Raw genomic sequence first — 12286 nt, 5'->3', positions numbered from 1 at the left:
TTCATTAAAACCTTTCCTACTGTGAGCTAAAAGAATGATATGAAAATTTTGTAAGCATCTTTAAACACACTGCATAGGAGAATAGTAAAGTAAATAAATGACATAAACAATAATAATAACAATAAAATAACAATAATTTATATCACATCACAAGATAAGTAAAATGTAAGTTTTGAGAAAAACATACATTATAAGTAATCACAATAACCTCACCTTAATATCTCCACATTCCCTCCTCACCTTCAAACATTTTACAAATTTTCCTCCTGCATTTGTACTTGGGTGTAAATCAGAGAACATGAAAATATGAAAACTTTTACAACCATTTCATGTTGAGACTTTACAAAGTGTTTAACATTTGACAAAACAATGCCCTTGGATGTGTGAATCTCTCTCTCTCTCTCTCTCTCTCTCTCTCACACACACACACACACACACACACACACACAGAGCCCCAGCTATCTATTTACAAAGCTCAATAAAAACAAACTACATAATGTGCATCTAAAGTTTAACACAGATCCTCACATTACTTTGAACATTTAGATGAAATACAATTAAGTGGTGCTCTTGGTCTCTTCTCTCTCTCTCTCTCTTTAAGCCTTATAACATTATCTAAACATCACTATTACCATCATCTGTAATTCCAATGCAGGACAAACAAGGCTCATGACTGGACAAACAAGGCAAAAACACAAGCAAAATTCCAGGCTTTATCACCTTCCTGTACTGGTCCTTTTTGTGCCACCTCAGTGCTGTGGTGTGTGTCTATCACCTCTACCCTATCTGGAATGCTTGTATTTACTTTGAAGGAATAAAACACAACTGCCCTCTTCCCCCTTCCCCCACACACACACAACTGAATCTGTAGTTTGCATCTGGCTTCTATGTGAATGCAACAAGGGAATGGAAGAGAAGAGAAGGTTAAGATTAAATTTGATAAACAATGAAAACAACCTCTGTTCTAACCTTTGTGGAATATTGCAATCCTTTAGGAGACAGTGGTGTTATCCATATGTAGTCATTGCAGGGCATGCTGATCTACCTGCCTGTCAGCTGACTGCCAACACACACCACGAAAACGTGATGCATGCCAACACTCACATGAATGAATTCATGTAAATGATTTGTTGTATGTTCTCACAATTTTTCTGAATATTAATACTTTCATATCATTATTATTTTCCCTATTGATATCTTTGAAATTTTTTTTTTAGTTTAACACAATGCTAATTAAAAAGATGCTTAAAAATATCTTGAATACAAAAATTTGCAAATGAGACAAGAACATAGTGAGTGCACTAATCAGCTGCCACATTGACAGGGAAGGCAGCAGGGGATAGGGCTTCAACATCAGTTTAGCCAGCAGCAGCATGTAATGTGTAAAGGATATTGTCACATCTTTATCATAAATGGAGAAAAAGAAACATATAGGTATATGAAATGAAAACATGATAAGTTTAGTTAACTGCTGTATCTGTGTGTGTGTGTGTGTGTGTGTGTTGGACCTCACATTGCAAGAATCAAATATAAAAATGCATGGTTATACATAAAAGAGGTTTCCATGTGGGCCTGTGTGCTTGCATACATTTGTACATACCTTCATACATATTACATGCAATGCAGTCATGATCCAAAAGTAATATTTACAGTCATCTGGAAGTACATGTATACAAGCAAGTCAGAGTTTGAGGACTGCTCAACAAAATTCAGGTGACAGAAGCCCACACACACAACCCATCCCATCTCACCAGCCTTCACACAAAACACTTACAAAATTATCAAAAAGACTTTGAGAGATTCATCGCCCTCCATCTGGATCCATCTGGTAGCTGTCACTCAATTACAATCCTGATACCTGAACAAGGTGAAGAAGAGCTGGGGGAAAACCTTAACTCTATGTACCATGTAACTTAGCAATCAACACTGTACACTCCTGCTAATATAACAGGTAAGGACTGGTGTCATGTGCATCCAGGGCTGGGGCATGGCAGTGGTGGTGGTGGTAATTACTGTGATGCCTAGAGCCTCACAATGCCAACTTCCACTAAGAAAATTTCCCTTGCAAACATTCAACCCACAAGATTTCCTCCCAAATATTTGTCATAAATTAGGTTAGATTAGGTTAGGAAGGTCAGATAAGGTAAGGGTGAGTTATTTGGGGTGAAATAATCATGTGAGAATCTTCATGAAGGGAACTCATACAATAGTGAAATTCTATCTTATCGTCCACACTACTGCCTCCCACTTGCCGCACTAAGCACAAGAGCTAAGCTACACCCTTCATCCTGGCAGTGCTGGGTTGCCACTAGTGATGGCTCATTTTCCTACATGTTAGTGTTGTGTGAGATGCAAGATTCCAGCCAGCCAAAGGAGGTATGGAAGTACAGAAGAAAAAAGAAAAAAAAAAGAAAAAAAAAAAGTGATTTTGAATGTGATACCAATGTGTGTGTGTGTGTGTGTGTGTGTGTGTGTGTGTGTGTGTGTGTGTGTGTGTGTGTGTGTGTGTGTGTGTGTGTGTGTGTGTGTGTGTGTGTGTGTGTGTGTGTGTGTGTGTGTGCGTGCGTGCGTGTGTGATTCACCTACAGTCGTCTGCTGGTCACCCAGCCAGCCATTACCTTACGGAAAGAGCTCAGAGCTCATAGTGACCGATCTTTGGGTAGGACTGAGACCACTTACACACCACACACCAGGACAGCGAGGTCACAACTCCTCGGGTTACATCCCGTACCTACTTGCTGCTAGGTGAACAGGGGCTACACATCGAGAGGCTCGCCCATTTGCCTCGCCGCTCCTGGGATTCAAACCCAGGCCTTCTTGGTTGTGAGCTGAACGTGCTAACCACTACACTACACAGTGTGTGTGTGTGTGTGTGTGTGTGTGTGTGTGTATGTGTGTGTGTATGTGTGAGCTGATTTACAGTATATATGTATTACTTAACAGATCAATTTATCTAAACCCAGTGCAACAATACAGTGCCTATCATCCTGGAAGATGAGGTAGGATTGCTTGTTATTCTCTTTCACATACACACTTACACTTCCCCGTTTTCCAGCTGATTTTACCCGTATTGAGTTCCAGCACAAGGCTTAAAACATTTTAAAAATGTGACATGTGTTATATAAAGATGCTATTTACTGTCTGCCAAGCACACGCACACACACACACACACACACACACACACACACACACACACATTCCTGCTTGCTACACTGATCTCAAGATTCACCTTCATACACAGATCCTTTTCCAGCTCATCATTTTACTGCACAAAACATTCTCTTAGAGTGGTGTGCACCCACCCAGGACCTGCTGGGGGAGAACACTGGGGCAGCACAGACACTGTGTCTTACTGTCAGGGGCACCTCAAATAACTAACAAGTGCATAACAAAGTCTTCATAAGGGGATAAGAACAGTCCCTATGGGTAAGGTGTGGTGGGGGTCACTGTGAAGCCAGGGTGCTGATGGGGGTCACCACCTGGATGGGGTGAACTTGCAGAAGGCCTGAGGGAAGCCTGACAGAGTGCAGCATGTTGCCAGACATGTGCACTGCCTGGATGTGCTTCATCACCGGCTCCCCATCCTGGCGCCAGAACCCACACTCCTCGCAACGAAACTCCAGGGACCCCGGCACACGGGACACCCCTGCCCCAGCCAGGCAGGGCGTGGCTGGAGTGGTGAGGGTGGTGGCAGCAACAGCAGCAGCAGCATTGGTGGTGGTGGTATTGGAGTGAGTGGAGGTGGCTGGGTGAGGGACTTGGCTGGTTTGATGTACCTGCAGATGAGCCTCAAGCTGTGCTGCCCCAGCCAGGCATGCTCCACACTCACTGCAGGCATAAGCCAGAGCTGCCCAGGCTGTTGGGGTGTCCCCTCCAGGGGCTGCATCTTGACTGGTGGTGCTGTACACGGAGCCATCTAGTGCCACTTCCACCTCTTGAGTAGTTGTTGGCTGGCCAGTCTGGGACAGGGAGAGGCGGACCCTGGAGGGCTGTAGGGGTAGGTGGGTCCTGAGGTGAGACAGCAGGTCTGATAGCCCAGCCCGACACTCCCTGCACTCCACACACTCAGCCCTTAGGATGCCGTGGCTCTTCAGGTGCTCATCCAGAGTGGCAGCAGAGTACACCAACGTGCCACACAGCCAGCACGCCAAGCCTGTGGTGGTGGTGGGTGTGCCAGGGTGCTGGGCAGCCATGTGGGCAGAGACCTGCTCCTGGCTACAGGATGCCAGGCAGCACACCCCACACCTGTACTTCTTTTCCTTCACCCGGTGCCTGATCAGCTCCACCCTCAGGGGGAACACCTCCCCGCAGGCCTCACACACGTGTCTCTCCTTATGGTCCTTGGTGCTCTGTCGGGCCTGGCTGCCCCGCACTGCCTTGCGTGTGGGCTCTGGGGTCTCTGTGACGTGAATCAAGTTAGAGTTGGCAGTGCCGTGGACACTCTGGAGGTGGTTAGTGACTAGGCTGTGCATGGTGGCTCTGAAGCCACACAGCAGACATTCGTACGTCTGGTTGCTAGGCAGGTTGTTTCGAGATGTCATTGCCACAGCATTCAAGTCTGGCCGAGTGTGGTCGGTGCGGTACAGCATGGTGTTGCCTGCAATGGTGATGGTGTCCAGCAGGCGGGAGGCTGGGTGGCGCCGCTGCAGGTGAAGCTCAAGGTTGATGGGGTCCACAAAGCGGTGGCCACAGTCCCCACACATGTTCCACTTAGCAGAACCTGGACGCACTGCACGGCTGCTTCGTGAGGCCTTGGTTGCTGCCTCCCCCACTTCTGGTGATGGGAGGGTGGCCATGGGAGGATGGGCAGGAGCTGGGGGAGCCAGTGCAGGGGCAGAGCTCACTGGAATGAGTGAGGGAGGTGGCCCCAGCTGGGGAGGATGAAGGAGTGTTGTGGCCATGCTAGCATGCATTTGAGCTGTGGCTGGAGGTTGAGGAGGGGGAGGGGGAGGGGGAGGGGGGGCCTGGGGGGTGAGGTGAGGGCCTGGAGGTGGGGCCTGAGCAGGGTAAGAGGTCACCTGCTGGAGGGGCTCAGGGTAGTACACCACACCGGGGGCAGCAGTGGTGGTAGCGGTGGTGGTGGTGGTGATGGGCTGTACAGGTCTCAGGTAGGCAGGCTGGTGCTGCCGCTGGTGTTGCTCCAGTTCACTCCTGTTGGGGAACCAGCGTTCACACTCTGGGCAGCAGCCGCCTCCCTGCACCGCCATGACCCACAGCTTTTGCCGGGTGTGGTGCCGCCTCTCCAAGTGAAGCTCCACATTGCCACGGTCACAGAACTTGGCGCCACACACAGTGCACTCATACGGCTTCTGGGGCGCCGTCTGCCGGACACGGTCAGGCCAGTCCTGCTTGTTGCCGGCCCTCTTCTTCTTGTTCTTCTTGGCCATCCGCTGAGCCAGCTTACGGCACAGGGCACCACGCTTGTGTTTGGTGTAGTGACTCGCCTCCCTGAAGGCTCGGCCACAGACCCCACAAGTGTATGGCCCCGGGACAGCCCTCTCCACGTCCACCCTGGGGTGAATCACCTGCCACACACAGCCACACCTATTACTCACATGGCACCTCATATATTTTCACTATAAAGAGGATGAAGCTCTTCAAAACAACTTAATGGGATGGTAAAGATAACTACCCACTGCACCCCAGTTACTGAAGGTAATAACTAGTCATCACTAGTCAAAGCAACCTTCTGGGCATTAGAAGAGAGGAAGAGGAGGGGAAGAAGAAGTAGGAAGAAGAAGAGAAGGAGAAGAAGAAGGAAGAGGAAGAAATAGAACAGCAATAAAACCCAACTTGGCATTATTTGGAAATAACTCATAAAAGGCTAAAAAATCCAAGCATTCATGGAAAGTAGTGGCCAAGCATTTCAAATCCAATCTGAGCAGCACAAGAGTAAAGCTAACCATACATAAAAATCCCTACAATTTCAGAGCAAACAAAGCACTTCACATATTCATTAAAACACAAGAAGGTACAAATCTACTGACCACAGGACCATGATTTACAGTGAGATACATAACAGACAAATATAACATCTTAAACTATACTTAATCAACACTTATCTACAAAAAGACCCAACGACTATACCATTAATAAGTGTCACAGAAGGTTACTTGAAATTACCTGATATCAGCACACATCTCACCTGCATGACTTCTGGGGAGGAGGTGCCTGTGGAGTGCTGGGGTGACACCTGCGGGACATGGCCAGGTGGTGACGTTGGGGTGCCACTGCCGCTCCCATAGAAGAGCTCTACCAGTTCATACGGCTCCACACGGCCCTCCACCTGACAGTACGGAGGCAGGAAGGGTGGGATTTTAAATTAATGGGCTGTAAGTTTCTTTATCAATTGGTTTCAAACTCACTGCAATGCCTTACATTTACTGAAGTATATTTTATGTTTCAGGCAGTGATAGAATTTTCTTGTGAGCTTTGGGAATTTAACTGAGTCATTTAATCTTTCACATATATGCACTGGAAACAATGCATTGTGAGATAACACAAAAACATAAAAAATAAATAAATATGCCAATAGATAAAATAAAAGAAAGAAATCAATCAATCAAAAGCAAAAAGATAAGCAGATGTCAAGTATGTGTAAGAGAAATGTCATCAAGAAAAAAAAATAATAATAATGTGGAAAAAGCATAAGCACCCAATACAATGGGCAAATATACACAAAGAAACAGAACCACATACACACATTATTCAAATATCAAGAATTTACCTGTCCATGAAGAAGAGGAGGAGGAGGAGGTTACTAAGAAGGAGGAAGTGACAGTCATAACCGGAGAGAAGAGGAAGGGTGGAAAACAAGGAGAACAATCAAAGTAGGATTACACACCATGACACTTACAGCAGCAGGGGACAACTGGAGGCCATCACCCATGGAGGCAAGGGTGGCAAAGGGTGCAGTGGGCTGCGTCACACCATCCTTCCCACCGCCGACTGCCTTGGCCATCAGGAACACTGCACAAACAAACACTGCATTAATCTTCCAACTATCTTTGCCCTTGTCACATCAAGAAACAGTAGACAGGTAAATGACAGTTAGATCCACACAAATAAAAAAGCCCAAAACGTCAGTTCCGCAAGTCAACTCAACAAATGATCAACATTGCAAAAATGTACAAAGTAAGACAGGCAAAAAGTGTAAATATGCAGGTGTCTGTCAGTCATTACCACAACGGCAACTTAAAATTTTGCCAGTGCTTCATATAGATAATATTGAAATAACATCAGTGTTGTGATTTGGGGGCTAAATTAGGTTTAGATTCTGTACATTAATTTCACTGCTAATCCCTTTAGTGTGTTCGTCACGACTTAAAAAAAAAAAACACTGTACTTTCCAGAGAAATAAGTGGTCAGTGTCTACAAATCAGTAGGTCAAGTTATTTCCATATTGTTAAAAAGCTGTGACGGGCCACCTCACAACTCTGGATGCTCCATCAACATCTATCTTTTTGATTTAGCAAGTAACTGAAGCTGTTCTTGTGTTGCAAATAGTTTGAGTTGGTTGAGATGACGGTCTGAGTTAGAGATGGTCAGAGATGGACCTACCCCTTTATACTAACTCACCTATTTACAATATAATTTTAGTAACTCGCATCCTGTGATCTGTGGATTCGTAGATGCAAGCACGAAAACGATATATCTTAGTAAACTCACGCTCCATTGCCCAATTAACCCTATCATCACGTGTGCATCACCTGCTGCGACCTGTCAACCTGAGACTCCTGGAGCGATTCAGGGTGAGGGGCGCGGGGTGGCCCTTGACCTGACCACCCCAGCATCCCTCAACCTGACGTCCCCCCTGCCCCTGCTGAAGTGGCTGGCTGGGGGGCTAGACTGAGGGTGAGAGGTGAGTGTGTAGGTGTGTGTGGTTACCGTCATGGGCGTAGGTGTGCAGGGTGGGGGCGGCCTGCACGGGGCCCGCCGCAGCAGGTCCAGCAGGCCAGCAGGCTCGCACCACAACAATGACACCTCAGCCACCACAAGTGTAAAGAACGCACACACTCACAACTTTATCTTAAATTCAAGCTCAGTGACATCCAAATAATACAACTGTCGGGATAAGAATGGAAAGTTATAAATGCTTGATACTTTTCTTTCTCTTGTTTGTTTCAGAGGAAAACGGGCAGTTGGAGGAAAAAAAAATAAATATAGCAAAGACCACGCTACTCATAGAAAACGTGTAATTTCGGAGCGAGGTTACTGATAGAGGAACGTTGTGTCTTGAAATATAAACAAATACTGAGAATCTTATATAAAGCCCAAATATTTCGAATTTCGTAGATTTACGTGCAGATCATGAAACACTCCGCGTTGAATGGCCGCGGTTTTATCCACAAATTCTACCTTAAGATGTAAACAAGTGAGATGGATAGATAGAAAAAAAAAAAAAGACAGACGAGCCGACCCCAGCTAAATAAATCATAACATGATTACATATACAATTTATATAGTTTGTTTCTTCCTGCCTGTGCCTGTGGATGCTGCCTGTGGGTGTGGGCAGCAGCTCGTCCACGGCATGACGGCCACGACCTGCGAGAGGGTGCATGCAGGCGTTTAGTGCACCATAGCTAGGCCCGTATTCTGAAACACTTTGCTCTCCTACCACAGCTATTTTAAAAGGCCACAGAGACGATTAGCCGGGTTCTCAAGAGTGTTTCCGGTTGATGATGTAGAAATCTTGTTAATCTGTTACTAAAACCGCAAAAACGCCCATTCACCCCATCTCCCACCCAAAAAAAAAAAAAAAAAAAATGTATAACTTAAACTGCAGCCTTTTGAAAGTAGCCGGAGGGTGTGACGCAGAAACGTTTCAAAATATGCGTCACGCTGGTCATGCGGCTTTAAGGAACACCGATTAGCTGCAAAGGTGACGCATAACCCCCTACAGGAACACTGTTACAAGCTGAGGTGAATGAGGAAGCCCGCAGCTGCCAGCATGTCTACCGGTCAGAGGGTCAAGTGGTAACAGTGCCCCGCCGCGGCCACGTCAGGCAGAACGCGGCGTGACGAGGCTCAATGATACAAGGCGTCTCTTCAGGTCGTCCTCTCCTCACAAGACTCACTCATTAAGCCAGCGCGTCACACGGTACTTCAACACCAACAAAAAAGTGAAAAAAAAAAACTTAATCAAAATGTACCCAATGAAAAGCCTCGTCTGTGTGTGTGTGTAGTGGGCAACCTTCATCTCTCCCTCCCAACGGCTCAACACTGCAATACAAACACACCGTCTCACACTTTACATAACCTTAGCAAAACCTTCCCCCCTCCCCCCAGCAGGATCACACCCCCTCCTCCTCCTCCTTTTCCCTTCATCCCCTTCCTTCATTTCCTTTGCCTCTTTTTCTTCTTCTCCATCTTAATGATCGCCGCGTTTGTTTATCTTCACGCTTCTCAAATGTCACTTGTTTTTCATACACATTCATGCGCTTTCATTTCATACTTTCTTTTTTGTCCGTTTTGCAAGTTCTCTCGAGTAACTTCATTGGTAACAACAACAACAACAACAACAACAACAACAACAACAACAACATATATGAAGCTTATGGGAGAAAAGTAAAAATTAATAATCAATGAATGTGCACAGGAAAAAAAAAAGCATGTGAGGACTACATTCAATTTATGACATGGTTAAAGTCAGAGAGAGAGAGAGAGAGAGAGAGAGAGAGAGAGAGAGAGAGAGAGAGAGAGAGAGAGAGAGAGAGAGAGAGAGAGAGAGAGAAAAGGAAAATCACAACCAAACGAAAGTGCAATGTAAAAAGTGAAAGTGAGAGTCTTATTAACCATTGAGTGAATATTAACAAATTTTCTCTAGGATTCACTGATAGGATAAACACAAGCGTAGTAGTAGTAGTAGTAGTGGTGGGGGAATATTTAAACACTGTTCCCATACCAATGTACAGTACTTATAGGGTAGTGGTGATGGTGGTGGCAGTGAAGGCCAGGCAGACGAGATGGTTGCTAATGACTTCTTTACTCCGTTGTTTGACTTCTAAATTAAGCTCCTTCGTTCTTCCCCTTGCTGGTGGTGCTGATGATGTCTCTCCTCCTCCTCCTCCTCCTCCTCTTCCTCCTCCTCCTCCTCCTGTTCCTCCTCTTCCTTTACCTCCTCCTCCTCCCCTCTTGTGTCGCCGTCTGCCGCGGAGCTGAGAAGTGCTAGCAATTCATCAATCAGTCACTTTGTTTTCTCCTCCTGTTCTTCCTCCTCCTCCTCCTCCTCTCTTTATTTTTTCTCTTTTTTTTCTTCTTCGTTGTTGTTGTTGTTGTTGTTGTTGTTGTTGTTGTTGTTGTTGTTGTTTTCCTTCTATTTCTCGCTTTTCTCCTTCTCCTTCTTCTCCTCTTCCTCTTCCTTTTCTTCTTACTCCTACTCTTCCTCTTCCTCTTCCTCCTCTTCCTCATCGTCATTACCGTCCTTCTGTTCCTTCTTCCCCAACTAGTCCTCAATCTTCTCCTCCTCTTCCTTCTCCTCCTCCTCCTCCTTCAATGCAATACCTCCGTTGTTACATCACCCTCACACTGCAATGCCCCTGTTCCTTCTCCAGCAGCTCCTCTTTCAGCCTTTTCTTCCTTCATTGAGGCTGTCTGTTCCTGTTCACACCCTGCTCCTGACCCTGCGCACCCCTGACAAAGATTCCCGCTGCCCTGCCTTACCCTGTCTTATCCTCTGCCGTGCCGTACCCTTTCCATCTTCAGCGTCCTGCAACCGTCAGTGCCGCGATAAGGGAGATAATGACGCGTGGTATAACATTTCGTCTTTCCTTAAGTTTATTACGCATAATGACGCCCCTTCCAACGCCTCCTGACCCACCGCAGCCACACAAGACAGTCATAACGCTGTTTATTTCTGGAGCACATTTATTTCACACCACCACAGCACAAATGGAGTTAATTTGGGTAGTAGTAGTAGTAGTAGTAGTAGTAGTAGTTCTCAGGCCGCCATGGGAAAGAAAGAAAGAGGATTTCAGTGTTTATAATTCTTCACGTCCAGCGGCGGAATGTGGTGACACGTACGAGAGAGAGAGAGAGAGAGAGAGAGAGAGAGAGAGAGAGAGAGAGAGAGAGAGCAGCAGCAGCGGATGACCTGTTAATGTGGGAGGAGTTGAGTGGTAAGAGAACGAGAGGTGGACGGAGAGAGCGAGCGCGGGCAGCTGGGCAGAGAGGAGAGCGACCAGCCGACCACACGAGTCTCTGCCGCTCACTCAGCCCTAAGGAAGAGAGAGGGCAACCAGTCTGTTCCTGGGCATTGAGGGGTTAGTACGTCACACCGCCCCTCTCTGAATCCCTTTCGTACGTTCCCACTCCCTCACACGCACTCATAAGCCCCTCATAAACTTGCTGGAAGGCATTATTGCTTAAACTTTCGTGTCGTGAAGGTGGTGACGACTCTTGTGGTTCTTCTTGAGTGGTTAGTGAAGGAAATGCAGCGTGTGTGAAGTTTGTATTGACAGTGAAGTGTATTTACAAAGTGAATTTAGTGTCTTTGGAACTTAGTGAATTGTGAGGTGACAAAATCGTCGTATGTGATAAATTAAGTTGTTGAATGAAGTGAAATGAGAGAGAGAGAGAGAGAGAGGGGGAAAAAAAGAAAGGAATGAGAAGAGAAGAGTTGTAACAGTGAAGTGAGATGAATAGGTGTGTGTGTGTGTGTGTGTGTGTGTGTGTGTGTGTGTGTGTGTGTGTGTGTGTGTGTGCTTTAGAAGTGAATACGATGTAGCAATGTTAGTGAAGTGAGACTGGGTGTGGTTGAAATAAATGAGAGAGAGAGAGAGAGAGAGAGAGAGAGAGAGAGAGAGAGAGAGAGAGAGAGAGAGAGAGAGAGAGAGAAAGTGCTACGTTTACCTAGCAAACATTCAAGAAAAAAAAAAACTTTCACCTCGGAACTATGCCTAATAATAGACCTAGTGAACAAAATTGCTACCACCTGGGTAGGCCTAAATATTGAGCCACGAAGGCCTGTGAGTGCTGAACAGCCCAGGAGGCCTGTTGCTGAGTGCTGTCTGGGGTAGGTCAGAGAGAGAGAGAGAGAGAGAGAGAGAGAGAGAGAGAATAATGATCTTTCAGTTTGAATTTTCCTTAGAGAGAGAGAGAGAGAGAGAGAGAGAGAGAGAGAGAGAGAGAGAGAGAGAGAGAGAGAGAGAATAATGATCTTTCAGTTTGAATTTTCCTTAGAGAGAGAGAGAGAGAGAGAGAGAGAGAGAGAGAGAGAGAGAGAGAGAGAGAGAGAGAGAATAATGATCTTTCAGTTTGAATTTTTCTTGTGTACAGAGAGAGAGAG

At 46.1% G+C, this 12286-nt stretch overlaps 2 protein-coding genes across 9 annotated transcripts in view; one reads left to right on the top strand and one right to left on the bottom strand.

Annotated features, from left to right (window-relative positions):
• Positions 1-301: 301 nt before the first annotated feature.
• LOC135115717 (zinc finger protein 628-like) lies at positions 302-10046 on the bottom strand. 4 transcript variants are annotated; one of them, XM_064032642.1, is made up of 4 exons: positions 9905-10046; positions 6845-6969; positions 6146-6286; positions 302-5525 (listed from the first exon to the last, which is right to left on the bottom strand). In XM_064032642.1, exons 2-4 carry the CDS (start codon positions 6959-6961, stop codon positions 3444-3446), a joined length of 2340 nt encoding a protein of 779 aa, XP_063888712.1. In that variant the 5' UTR covers positions 6962-6969; positions 9905-10046; the 3' UTR covers positions 302-3443. The 4 variants fall into 4 exon arrangements, with proteins under 4 accessions (XP_063888712.1, XP_063888714.1, XP_063888711.1 ...); XM_064032644.1 differs by having other exon boundaries at positions 6857-6969; positions 9905-10045; XM_064032641.1 differs by lacking the exon at positions 9905-10046 and adding an exon at positions 7888-8012.
• A 1068-nt stretch (positions 10047-11114) lies between these two features.
• LOC135115713 (transient receptor potential channel pyrexia-like) overlaps positions 11115-12286 on the top strand; it is a 28732-nt gene continuing 27560 nt past the window's right edge. The window contains exon 1 of one of the 5 annotated variants that reach the window (XM_064032630.1): positions 11115-11261. The gene's annotated coding sequence lies outside the window, so the exon portion shown is untranslated. Of the gene's footprint in view, positions 11417-11814; positions 12014-12286 lie in introns of those variants that run through there. The other 4 variants (XM_064032636.1, XM_064032632.1, XM_064032631.1 and 1 more) reach the window with 4 other exon arrangements.

The sequence above is a fragment of the Scylla paramamosain genome, chromosome 29, assembly GCF_035594125.1.
Source record: "Scylla paramamosain isolate STU-SP2022 chromosome 29, ASM3559412v1, whole genome shotgun sequence".
Classification (NCBI taxonomy): domain Eukaryota; kingdom Metazoa; phylum Arthropoda; class Malacostraca; order Decapoda; family Portunidae; genus Scylla; species Scylla paramamosain.
The sequence above is the reverse complement of the archived record's forward strand: the minus strand, read 5'-3'. Positions and strand labels throughout refer to the sequence as shown.